The sequence below is a fragment of the Ctenopharyngodon idella genome, chromosome 3 (genome assembly GCF_019924925.1).
Source record: "Ctenopharyngodon idella isolate HZGC_01 chromosome 3, HZGC01, whole genome shotgun sequence".
NCBI classification, from domain to species: domain Eukaryota; kingdom Metazoa; phylum Chordata; class Actinopteri; order Cypriniformes; family Xenocyprididae; genus Ctenopharyngodon; species Ctenopharyngodon idella.
In genome coordinates this window covers 40,086,610-40,099,405 of record NC_067222.1, presented here as the reverse complement: position 1 = coordinate 40,099,405, position 12,796 = coordinate 40,086,610, and the positions used below count along the sequence as shown (strand labels likewise).

Here is a 12,796-nt window from a genome sequence, read left to right as displayed (position 1 = left end):
CGCACATACCACTGTTCGTCCATACAAACCCTTCTCCTTTTCTTGTTTTAAAGGTGTCCCTTGATTAGGATTTCACTTTTTTAACTTCAGTTAGTGTGTAATGTTGCTGTTAGAGCATAAACAACATCTGCAAAGTTACGATGCTCAAAATTCAATGCAAAGGGAGATATTTTCTTTTAAAGAATTCGCTGTTTAAGGACTACAACAGACGGCCGGTAGGGACTACAACGAGCTTCTTCCCAGGTTGGTGACATCACAAACCCCAAAATTTACATAAATCCTGTCCCCGAGAACATGCAAGGGGTAAGGCCATGTTGGGCTGCTTTAGAGAAGAGGAAGAGTTGTTGTAGTAGAGCGTTGTTGCCATGCCGCCATTTTATGCCGGACTGCTTAACAAACGAGGGTCAATTCAACGCTGGATTTGCACAAAAGATTAACATGATAGTCGATGAGTTGAATCAACTCCACAATCAACTACATAAATTTATCCACTAACCGTTCAGAAACGTCCAGATTCATTCTAAAAGTTGTAACTTCTTACTGAGTCTCTCCATCAGTGTCCGACTCCGCTTTGAACAATGTAAGGCTGAACACTGTTACTGACAATCCTCATTTTGGCTACGTGAGATTCTCCATCTTTGTTGTTGTTGAGCAACTGAAGTGTGAGTTGTTAAAGCTTCGCCCTCTTCTGGAAAGGGGCGGGGAGCTGCAACTCATTTGCATTTAAAGGGACACACAAAAACGGCATGTATCTATTACGGGTCCTAATCAGGAGATGACGAGCACTTTGTGCCGTGCTGCCTATATTTATCAAGCAGTAAAAATGCCACTTCCTGTGCCCAAAACAAGTTGTCTGTGGATGAGAGTCCAAGCAAGAACTGGTGGGATGCTGTCCTGCTGTCCTGCTCCATTTCACAGACTTTAATTAGAAGGAGAATTTTAGAACAACACGACAGTCATTTATGACACTTCAACACACTTGGCTTCTGTGCCCACTTTTATGTCCGATTCAGTTCAGCACACGAGTTCGTTTGGGTTGATTTTGTTTTAACCAGTTCAGAAAAATACTATTCAACTAACTACTTTTTAGGGTCTCTTTTAAATTGTGAGTAGCTTGTAATTTGATGAGCTACAGTTCCAGACTAGCTTCTCCAGCACTGCTGTGTGTGTGTGTATCCAGCGCTTGTCCCACTAAATTTTGTCCTAGTTTAGCGTCGCCCTCTCTGTTTTCAGGTATTACTCTCCCATCCTTTCTCTGAAGGTGCAGTACAGACTAGTCATTCATTGACTGCCAGTCCTACAGGGAAATGAAGCCTCTATCAGCCACCCTCATCTCACATTGCTGCAGCTTTTGCATCCTGCTTTGCATTCTGGGTTTGAGCTTTATGTGTCACCCAGTTGGTGGGCAATGTATTGCTGCCCCCTTTATTTTAGAAATTCTCATTATCGTTTAATTATTATTATTTTTGGCTTGTGGTTTGATTAAACTGTATTCTTCCCAAAAATCTTTTATTAAAATGTCATAATTTACTCTGCCTCCGAAACAAGTTTCCTTGTCTGCCGATGTCACATAGGCCACATTGGCAATTGCATTATGTTAACCGTTAGCTGTTTAGACGCTGTTTCAGCAGTCTCATGTTCAGGTCTGGCTCCATTATGGAACGCCCACATATCATGATCCAGTCAATTCTTACTGGATAAAATGAAGTCCTTTTTTTATTTTTTCTCATCCCAACTGAATCCAGTCTCACTTAAAAATACACTACCGAGCATAAGGTTTGAGCTTGGTATGGGTTTTTTTTATGTTTTTGAAAGAAGTCTATGTTCCCCAGTGTTTCCCACAGAATTTTGTGAGACCATGGAGGACGGACTTTTACTCAGCCCCTCAATGGGGTCTGGAGGCATTCCCTCATGAATATTTCACAATTATATTAATAATTATTGTATTTCACAATAGTAAAGTTCCAATACTGTCTTCACTTCCAAGAGTTTGACCCTCAAACTTTTATTTTGGCAGAAAGCTTCAAGGAGACTTTTAAAGGGATAGTTCACCCAAAAATGAAAATTTGATGTTTATCTGCTTACCCCCAGGGCATCCAAGATGTAGGTGACTTTGTTTCTTCAGTAGAACACAAATGATGATTAACACCAACCCTTGCGGTCTGTCAGTCGTATAATGGGAACTCCATCTATAACAGTCAAAAAAACATGCACAGACAAATCCAAATTAAACCCTGCGGCTCGTGACGACATATTGATGTCCTAAGACACGAAATGATCGGTTTGTATTTGAAACCGAACAGTATTTATATCATTTTTTACCTCTAATACATCACTATGTCTAACTGCCTTGAGCATCCGGTTGGTGAGGTCTGAAAACGCGCTCTGATGATGGAAGTGATGTCTCGCGTGTATATGTCAATGAGTGCGAACGATCACTTCCAGCATCAGAGTGCTGAAGAAACAAAGTCACCTACATCTTGGATGCCCTGGGGGTAAGCAGATAAACATCAAATTTTCATTTTTGGGTGAACTATCCCTTTTTCTCTAGTAAAATGCTGAAATCATCTAACCACAGAAATGTTGGAAATTATGCAAATGTAAAAATAAAGCATAACTGCCACACCTTGCATTCTCAAATGCATGCTGAACTGGCAGTACGTGCAGAGATTCAGTTCAATTCACTGTGAATCGAGCCGTTCTTAAAAACTTGGAAAATACTGGTTCATGAGCTGCTCGTGTGCAGTGCTTCGCTTTGAATCAACAACAGCAGCAGACTATAATCTTAATTAAATTGCAGCCTCTTACAATTTGAAAAGTGCACAAAACCATATCGCGATTTTGATTTTAGTTCGATTGATGCTTTGCCAAAGCAATGGCACAAAACACAACAATTTTATGTTATCATGAGCGGTGTAAATATATTTTCGGTTCAATATGAAACCGTTCCGAGACAGATTATAGTTATTGGGATTATAGTTTAAATTATAGAACAGTTAATTGTTTTTATTCCTGTGATTGTAACTCCAGTCTTCAGTGTCACATGATCCTTCAGAAATCATTCTAACATACTGATTTGATACTCATTCATCAATGTTGAAAACAGTTGTGCTGCTTAATATGTGTGGAAACCATGATACATTTTTGTTTCAGGATTCTTTAATGAATAGAAAGTTCAAAAGAACAACACTTGTTTGTAATAAGAATCTTTTGGAACTTTTTTTTCCACGTTTTTCTTAAAAAAAAAAAAAAAAAAAAAAAAAAAATCCGGAATCCATTTTAATGGTTTAATTCAATTTTAGTTTAATTAAACCATTAAACATTATGGAAGTAAAAGTTTCACGTTGACTTCAAGAACACAAAGAATTGGTGTTCCTGGTGGCATGAAGCTCTGTGCACAGGTGTACAATTACATGATTCAAAGCGTAAATGTGTTTTGAGAGTGATCGACATCGTCAGGCGGGGAGGGATTTACTGATCGTACGCATTGATTGAAATACAAGATCAAATGCAAACTTCATTATATAAACATGTACACTGGTATTGCATATTTTAGCTGCTCCTATCAAAATATTTATGTCCTCTAATGTGTCCTAGAACTGGTCCCACGACTTCTGGCTACTTGTTAAACATGGATGTGGTGGAGAGGTGCCCGTCTTATTGTGGATTTGTGATTGGCCCTGAATGCGGCAGAACCAGTTCACAGTGGGTGTGTGAGGTGTACGTTTCAAGTCTGCTTTCTCAAGGTTTTGTGTGTGTTTGGTGCTTGTTTACAGAAACTGTCTCACACCAGCCCAGGAGCTGTCTCCCTTTGTCTAACTTTCACAGGTGTAGACACTCAAATCCAAACTCTTGTTTTGACAAAGCATGACTGTGTAAAAGAATCGTTTAAGCAGGTGTCGCATATATGTGGATCGTTGTTCTCCATTCGATGTGGTTCAAATTACACATTTAGTCAGTGTTTGTCACCTCACGTGGTTATTTTTCCCCAGAATCATTTATTTTTTTCATTAAAAATTTTCTGCATTCTGTTTTAATGGTTTAATTACATTTTAGTAATCAAGTAACAAAAATGACCTATTTAGGGCCCTATGAAATCTATTTGTATTTCTTAATTTTATTTAAACCAAATTCTGTGTTTTCTGTTTAATTTTTTCTGGATTCTGTTTTAATGGTTTAGTAACATTAATAATCAAAAGCATTTTTAATCAATTGAATTTATAAAACTTTACCAATTCAATAATTTATACATTTTTACAATAATAGGGCAGTATGAAATGTTTTTTGTTGTCTTTACATTTTATGGATTTATGATGTAATTGTTGTAATACAAATTTATCATCACAAACAGTGGTAATCAAATAAAAAAAATAAACAATTAATAATCTGATTAATCTTTTAAAATGTAATCAAATGAAAATTCCTTTAATTTTTTTGCAAAGTGCTGGTTGTTTACTGTTAAAATTAAACTTAAAATTAAAATTAAAGAAAAATTGTGATTTATTGCTTAAAAAAAATAAAGTTATTACTTTAAGTGCATTCTACTGTAAATCGTAATATATTTCTGTCACATCGCTGAAATCATAGGGCTCTATGGTTTGTCTGTATGTTTGTGTGAGGAAAAAGAGACAGACAGGTTGGATCTCCCCTATTGTCCGGCACATCAAACGCTCTGCAGACATTGAACACCTGCCTCTTATTGGCTCCACAGACCTCAGCCCTGAACTGCTTAGCTTTTGAAGTGATCCCGGTGTGTGTGGCTTTCTGAGACTGGGCTCTGGTGTGTGTGAGTGTGTGTGTGTGTGTGTGTGTGTGTGTGTGTGTGTGTGTGCGCACTCAGCTATGGTGCACCCTGGGGAAAGTGATGTCACTGTTGCCCAGAGAGCCGATTATTGGAGAGGCAGCGAGTGGAAGCAAACGACCAATTAGCAGAAATTGGACCAGGAGTGTCTTCACCATCACATCTAATGCTTCAACTCCTGAGTGTCTTTAGATTTCTGGCGACATGCATGTTCGTGTGTGTGCGGTTTGTTGAACCCTTGCTCTGCTCACTCGATCAGATGATTTGGGCTGTAGGGCTGTCACGCCAGCTCAGAGATCCACTCGGTCAACTTACTGAGGTAAACGCTGCGCAGTGGTATCGCTCTTTACAACATCAGACACATAACGGTAATTAATATTAGTCTTCTGCCTGACTATGTTATCAAACAGCTAATAATGTGTTAGTTAATGTTACACAAACCATGTTCCCGTTCTTCATCTCAGAGTCAGACAGCTGCCTTCTAACAATCAGTATCCTTAGAAACGCTTTGAACAACTCAGAACGTCAGTGGAGAAAGGCATATAGTTCATCACAACATCGTAATATACATCACATACCCGCCATATTGCTACATCTACACGATTTTTCATATTCACAGAAAAATATACCAGGATATCCTGGCTTCTCTCGAGACTCCCCTGCTAGTTCGCTGTTAATGATATGCTAAAGCCCACCGGCACGTTGACGTGATTGGTTACAATGTAGTTTCTGACGTCACAGACACCTGCGATTTCAAACCACAGGTTTGAGACTTTTTTTTCACTGCAATTTTAAAGGGTTAGTTCACCCCAAAATGAAAATTCTGTCATTAATTACTCACCCTCATGTCGTTCCACACCTGTAAAAATTTCGTTCATCTTCAGAACACAAATGAAGATCTTTTTGATGACAGAATTCTGTCAGATTTCCTTTCATAGACTGCCTTTGTAACTACCACTTTGATGCTTCAAAAAATAATAAATAAAGAGATCGAAAAACTAATCCATATGAATTGAGTGGTTTAGTCCAAATTTTCTGAAGAGAATCGATCGCTTGTTATGATGAACAGATTTAATTTAGGCTTTTACTCGCATGTAAACATTGATCAGCGAACAGAAGCAGAAGCTCAACTGAACCTGAATAACGCACAAGAGCAAACCTCTTCCGGAAGCTCAAACATGCTGCATAACACGAGAATGAACCTCATTGGTTACTGACCCTTTAAGGAGAAAATATTCAGCAATGGTGTTGACATGTGAATTTGCACATGGTTTGTCTTAAAGCATATTAAAAACACCAGATAAGTACTATTCTTTGAACTTTCTATTCTTCAAAGCCTCCACATGTATCGCGGTTTCCACAAAAATATGATGAAGCCGCACAACAGCTTAGATTTCTGAAGGATCATGTGACACTGAAGACTGGAGTAAATGCTGAAAATGAATAAATTACATTTTAAAATGTATTAATATAGAAAACAATTATTTTAAACTGTGATAATATTTCACAATATTACTGTTTTTACTTTATTTTTGATCAAATAAATGCAGTCTAGCAAAAGATCCCACTTAAATCTTACCGACCCCAAACTCTTGAACAGTAGTATACAATAAAATGCTGATAGCTATTCAGTTAATCATAAAATCACTTTCCTATGAAAACACGAGACTCGTTTAGACTTATTATTCATTTTAAAAGCCCCAGGTCATGTGCCTTAAATACCGCTAAAGTTGCATGCAAAGGTATACTATTGGTAGGAGCCAAAAATTGTTGTACGTTTGTTGATCAGGTTTGCCTTCATAACACAATCTATTTTAGGCTTAATGAGCATAAAGATTGCACATGTAAATTCACTGCTCTGTTGTTTTATTTTTTTTCATGATGCTGTTGTCACTCAGATCTACTGTATCTCTAATCACATTAATGGGGATGATTGCTACATACACTCCCGGTTGACCAAAGTGTGCTGCATGTGACCAGGGCACACCGTTCTGTGTACTGTATATCTCACAATTTTACCATTCATTCACAATAAATGGCATCAGGTCAAAATTTGAAGGACTTTTTTTAAATAAAAAATGTTAACTTTTTTTATCACTTTTTTTTTAAATCACAACACGAGTAGTAAAATAAAGAATCTTTTATAGAGTTATGTATATACGTTTATGTATATTGTTTAGTTTTTTTGTATTTATTGTATTGTTTGTAATATTGAATGTGGAATCTGCCATGAAATAGTCTGTGAAGCTGATACAATAAATGATAGATGATTGCAAATTAACTTCAAGCAAAACAGTTATCATTTTAATAATCAATTTAATAATCCCTGGAAAAGTTACAGTTGATTCCATAATAAAAACTAGATGCCTTTCGCAGATGTAAATAAATGTAGAACACTTACTAGTACAATCTCAAGTGCTTTATTGCTGTTATGCAAGGGTTATTATAACTATAAAAATTAAGTACTCAAATTTCTTTCCAAGATCATGCAAATTGTTCCACTGTTATTATTCATATGGTTTTATTTTATTAATCAAATTTAAATGCCATTCTTCCACTTGAAGATATAGTCTTTAACATGTAAACTAGAGATGCAAACATGTAGTCCGTTGTGAAATAACTGTTACTACATTAGTAACAGAGTATTTTAGCACATGGGAGTGCTATACTGACCAATCAGCACTTCTATGATCAAGTTCAACCTGTTTTATGTTGCATATTGTACCACATACTGTTTTAAAAAATTGTATACAGTATATACTGTGTAGTATGCAATATGCGAGTATTCCACTCTTTTTCTCTCTCTTTCCTGCAGAGAATGTTCCAGTGGAGCTGCGAGAGCCGTTCTACTGTGATCAGTACGAGCAAGAACACCTGAAGCCTCCCGTCACGCGCCTACTGCTGTCCCCCGAACTCTACTGTCGCACTTACGGCCTGCTGCTTGGCGGAAGCCCGGGGGCAGAGGGGCTCCCCAAAGACATTCCAGCACTCCTACAGGTCCTGGGCAGGAAGGGCTTGGCACCCAAAGAACAGAATGCCCCTGTGACAGAGGCCGAGCTCCGACAGAAGCCCATCAAAATGGTAAGACGTATGAGCGGAGTCGGCACATTCCTGTCTGAATTATGTACAGAGCTGAGTTTCATTAAACAGCAATTTGGAGTTGATACAGTAGCTTTTGTATCTCAAAACCCAGAGCTGAGTTGCTGTCTGCAGTCGAATCGAAATTCAACCTCAAGTGCTCTCATCTGCGCCACATTAATAGCCCTCCTCATATGAACCGCCTGAGAGACTCGACTATCAATCACGATTGATTCTGATGTTAGCTAAGATAAAGAGTTGATAGTCAAGTCACATTTATTTATATAGCGCTTTATAGATTTTCAGAGCAGCTTCACATTAATAAACAGGAAAATTAACTGTCAATGTTATAAAATGATGAAACAAATTCAATTTCAGCTGTAAAGCAGCTGTACTGAAGGTAAGTGCCATTATTCAGCTCATTTTAGTTCAATGTTGATTCAGTTTAGTTCAATAACTGTCAATGTTCAGTTCATCCATAAGCAACTCTACATACATAAGGTGAAAGTATCATTGTTAGTTCAATGCTGATTCAGTTCAATCAGTCAACCCCTACAATGCAAGTAAATCACTCGCCTATGCCACCAAATTTCACGAGAGGCGACTAAAAATGTATTTAATTAGCCAGTGGCTGAATTGTACGATTACAGTTGCCTGTAAATGAGTTAGAGGCACACTTTCTCTCACACACATGCACTCAACGTAAGAGAAAGAGAGAGCACATGCAGGGCTAATTGACAGAACTGTCACTGTCCCAATCGGACCAGTGCTGCGTCATCATGAAAGTTTATCATTTGCACACGTTTTTAAGCCTTGCCGATTTAAACATTCAAGTGAAAGATAACTCGCGCGCGCTGTGTGAGAAGTTTTGTGTGCGCAAACTGCCATCGTCTGCCAGAAGCTAGGTTATTTTAGTTTTAAATATGGATATTTTTCTTATAAAACTGCATTGCTTCACTTCAGAAGGCCTTTGTTAACCCCCTGGAGCCATATGGATTACTTTTATGATGGATGGATACATTTTTTTTGGGCTTCAAAATCTCACCCCCTATTTAGTACCATTTATAAAGCTTGGAAGAGCCAGAATATTTTTAAATATATCTTCTATTGTGTTCGTCTGAAAGAAGATGGTCATATACACCTAGGATGGCTTGAGGATGAGTAAATCATGGGATAATTTTCATTTTTGGGTGAACAATCCCTTTAAGTGCATAGTATCAGTATATTAAATCAGTGCATTGACTCTTAAAGTGACAGCAGCCTAATATTCCTGCTGCTGCCTGTGTTAAAGGTTTAGTTCACCCAAAAATGAAATTTCTGTCATTTATTACTCACCCTCATGTCGTTCTACACCCGTAAGACCTTCGTTCATCTTCGGAACACATATTAAGATGTTTTTCATAAAATCCGATGGCTCAGTGAGGCCTCTATTGACAGCAAGTTAATCAACACTTTTAGATGCCCAGAAAGCTACTAAAGACATATTTAAAACAGTTCATGTGACTGCAGTGGTTCAACCTCAATGTTATGAAGTGACGAGAATACTTTTTATGTGGCAAAAAAACAAAATAGCGACTTTATTCAACAATATCTAGTGATGGGCGATTTCAAAACACTGCTTCATGAAGCTTCGAAGCTTTACAAATCTTTTGTTTCGAATCAGTGGTTCAGAGTGTGTATCAAACAGCCAAAGTCACATGATTTCAGTAAATGAGGCTTCGTTATGTCATTAGTATTTCGAAATTTCAATAGTTCACCACTGGGGGGCGTGAAGAAAGAGCAACATCAGCATTGATAAGATCCATTTAGTCTCACTACTTTTAATGAAGATGATTGTGTGTTGAACTTTAAGATGCGGTGGAGAACTTTTGTTTTGGAGGGCATTTACACCTGGATAGCTATCCAATCAGAGAAAACGCATGAAGTGACCAGGTTTAAACAGTCCCTTAAATGGTATATGAAAATTTGAAAATATACTTCATTATTTTTCTAAAGCTGTTTGCCAATTTTGATGGAAATTTACTGAGTTTGTTGCAGTCAATGAAAAACACACGTGATTCTGCCACAGGCACAAATGAGGTATCCAGAAGACCATACCTAGAATTTGAGATAGCCTTTGTTTGGAGCTGCCTATGATGGCAAAAAATGTTAGCTTGGTAGGAACCTCAGTAGGTTTTGAGAAACAACTGATGCATATGTGATGTATTGAGCATGGGTGACTCATTACAGTTCACCAGTTCAGATCAATGGGAAATCAAAGCTGATTTGGCCTGCCAAAAGTCACAATCAATTCACCTTCTTAGACCAGCATGGGGATGGTTTCATTGCAGCACTGGGGGATGTTTTCTGGAGGTGAAGGGGCTTCTGGGGAGGGGTGACTCCTGTTTATGCTTGATTTCCAGGGATTATAGCACATAAAGCATCTCCCCCTCTCCTGCAATTCCCCTGAGTGGATCCAGCTGTAAGGGACAGGACAGTTATTGAAAGACCGCATGCTAACCCCTGACTCACTGGGGTGGGCGGAGAGACACAGTGGAGGGGCTAACAAATAGTGGCAGGGTCGAGGGATCAGGCCTTAAAACAATAACCAGACAAAAGACAGCAGACCTTATACTGATGTAGCACTTTCCTCTCTGTCAGAAAAGGACCTTCTCACAGCTGGAAGTGCTTTAATAGAGTGTTTGATTCTCCTTGGGCTCAGAGATTTTTACATTAAAAGCAAACATTAGTGTTGTCAAATATAAATGTCATGGCTAGTGATGGGTCAGTATATCAGACAGGTGATATTTTCACCCAAAAAGGAACTTTTTTTTTCTTACTCACCCTCATGTTTTTCCAAATCTGTATGAGTTTCTTTCTTCTGCTGAACACAAAAGAAGATATTTTGAAGAATGTCGGTAATCAAACCCATTAACTTCCATAATAGTTTTTTTCCTACTATGGAAGTCAATGGCTACAATCAACTGTTTAATTACCAACATTCTTCAAAATATCTTCTTTTGTGTTCAGCAGAAGAAAGAAACTAATACAGAGGGTGAGTAAGAAATGACAAAATTTCAATTTTTGGGTGAGCTATCCCATTAATAAGGTTGTCTGATTACTGTGCCCACTTGACTGATTAACAGAAATGTAATTTCTCTGTGTGTCAGGTCCTAAATCTGCACATATCGACATATCGATGGGTACTACAAATTTTGTTTTCAAATATTTACAATAAGTTGTGAGGCAATTTTGGACGTTATTAATAAAATAAGACATGCAAGTTCTGTGTGAATAATTTGTAAATTGCATTCAGTGCAACAATTTATTTAATTTGTAAACAAATTTGTTTGCCGTATTACACTTAAAATTGCTGCAATTTTATGCACGTCACAATTGCAATCATTTTTTTTTTTTTGTATATTTGTTTTATTTTTTTGTTTTTGTTTTTATTTTGGTTTTTTTTTTTTTTGTTTAGTTTAGTTTTGTTTTGGAAACAAAGTGTCCCACAAATTGCTCGTAGATGCATTGAGTATAATGACAGTGGTCATACTGAAGACTTTGCAAGAGCTTAGAAAGGCTGCATCTTTTGGCAAATTTAGCAAAGAGAGACCCCGATAACAGCCCTACAAGTCATACCGCTTCTTTTTTTGGTACCATTCTCCGCAGTGACCCAATTCTTGCTTTGGCTCGCCCCCGTTATACCCAATTTAAATTCTGTGTATTTGTTCCAGCCTCAGTTCTCCAACAGAGCCATCTCTGAGTGCTGACTCTTCTGAGGATGCCAAATATTGTGTGGTGCTGGAGGCAGGTGAACATTCAGCGCTCTGGGACTCCCGGTTGCAGGTCCCCTGCTGGTGTCATGATGCGCTCGGTGAGCAGTGCCGATGCTCTGGGCTCATCTGGTGCTGTCTGGCTGCTTGTGGTGCGCTTCCTGGGCCTGGCTGTGGGGGCGGCTGGCTGGCTGACTGGCTGCTGTAGCAGCGTGATGAAAGTGGGTCATGATGTAGTATTAGGATGGAGGCGCAGCAGGATGTTAGCCAAGGCCAGTAAACAGACTTTAGCTGTTCCAAAGCTGTTTTAGCAATGAGCATGTATCAAAACTCAACATATCAGCATACTTCCTGCACAGAAAGTAGTGATAAATAAAACTTGATGGTCATATGCAAATGTTGCAATCTGTAGGACAAAGACAAAGCCACACTTGTAATGCACTTACATTAAATTAATGTAATGTAAATTAAGGTACCTTGTAAATACAATGGCATTTGTATATGGCAGTTGTTCAGTACTCTTGTATAAATGAAAGTCCCATGGTGTTGGCATCTTTGCATAATTGATGAAATTTGCAACATTGACACATGTTGAACTGAATTTGAACTAAATAGAGCTGAATAATGACACTTGTGTTCTGTAGAGCTGCTATAATGCTGAAATTAATGTGAATGGTGAATTTTGCAACACTTTCCTGTTTATTTATGTGAAGCTCCTTTGATCTGTATTGGATGAAGCACTGTACAACTAAATGTGACTTGACTTAATGCAAAAGCACTTTTTTGTAGGGTCCACTCTATGTGGAACAGGGAAAACATAATCTCTTCTGAGTGAAGGAACATCTGGAGACACATTGCTCTGACCTCCAGGTTAGCTGTTCACCTCTCTGCAGGTTTGACATTTTCCGCTCGGATGCGGCGCAGAGCCCAGCCCCCACAGAGGATAAAGATCTGTGAAGATTAGCGATAATCTGTGATCCAGACTCAGCGTCATCATCCAGCTGAATATTAACAACCAGACATGTCACCCACCTCTGTTATGTTGAACTGATCTGAAAGGTTTTTTTTTTTTTTTTTTTTTCATTTTTTTATTTTATTATATATAATTTTTTTATTTCATTTTTTATTTTATTATATATATATTTTATTTTATTTTATTTTATTT

At 38.0% G+C, this 12,796-nt stretch overlaps 1 protein-coding gene across 4 annotated transcripts in view; it reads left to right on the top strand.

The window, feature by feature from the left end:
* The window catches only part of camsap3 (calmodulin regulated spectrin-associated protein family, member 3), a 43,778-nt gene that overhangs the window by 13,792 nt on the left and 17,190 nt on the right, over nucleotides 1–12,796 (top strand). For all 4 annotated transcript variants that reach the window (XM_051889587.1, XM_051889588.1, XM_051889586.1 and 1 more), the window contains exon 2: nucleotides 7,617–7,882. In XM_051889587.1, coding sequence (XP_051745547.1) covers nucleotides 7,617–7,882 — 266 coding nt within the window. The remainder of the gene's footprint in view (nucleotides 1–7,616; nucleotides 7,883–12,796) is intronic.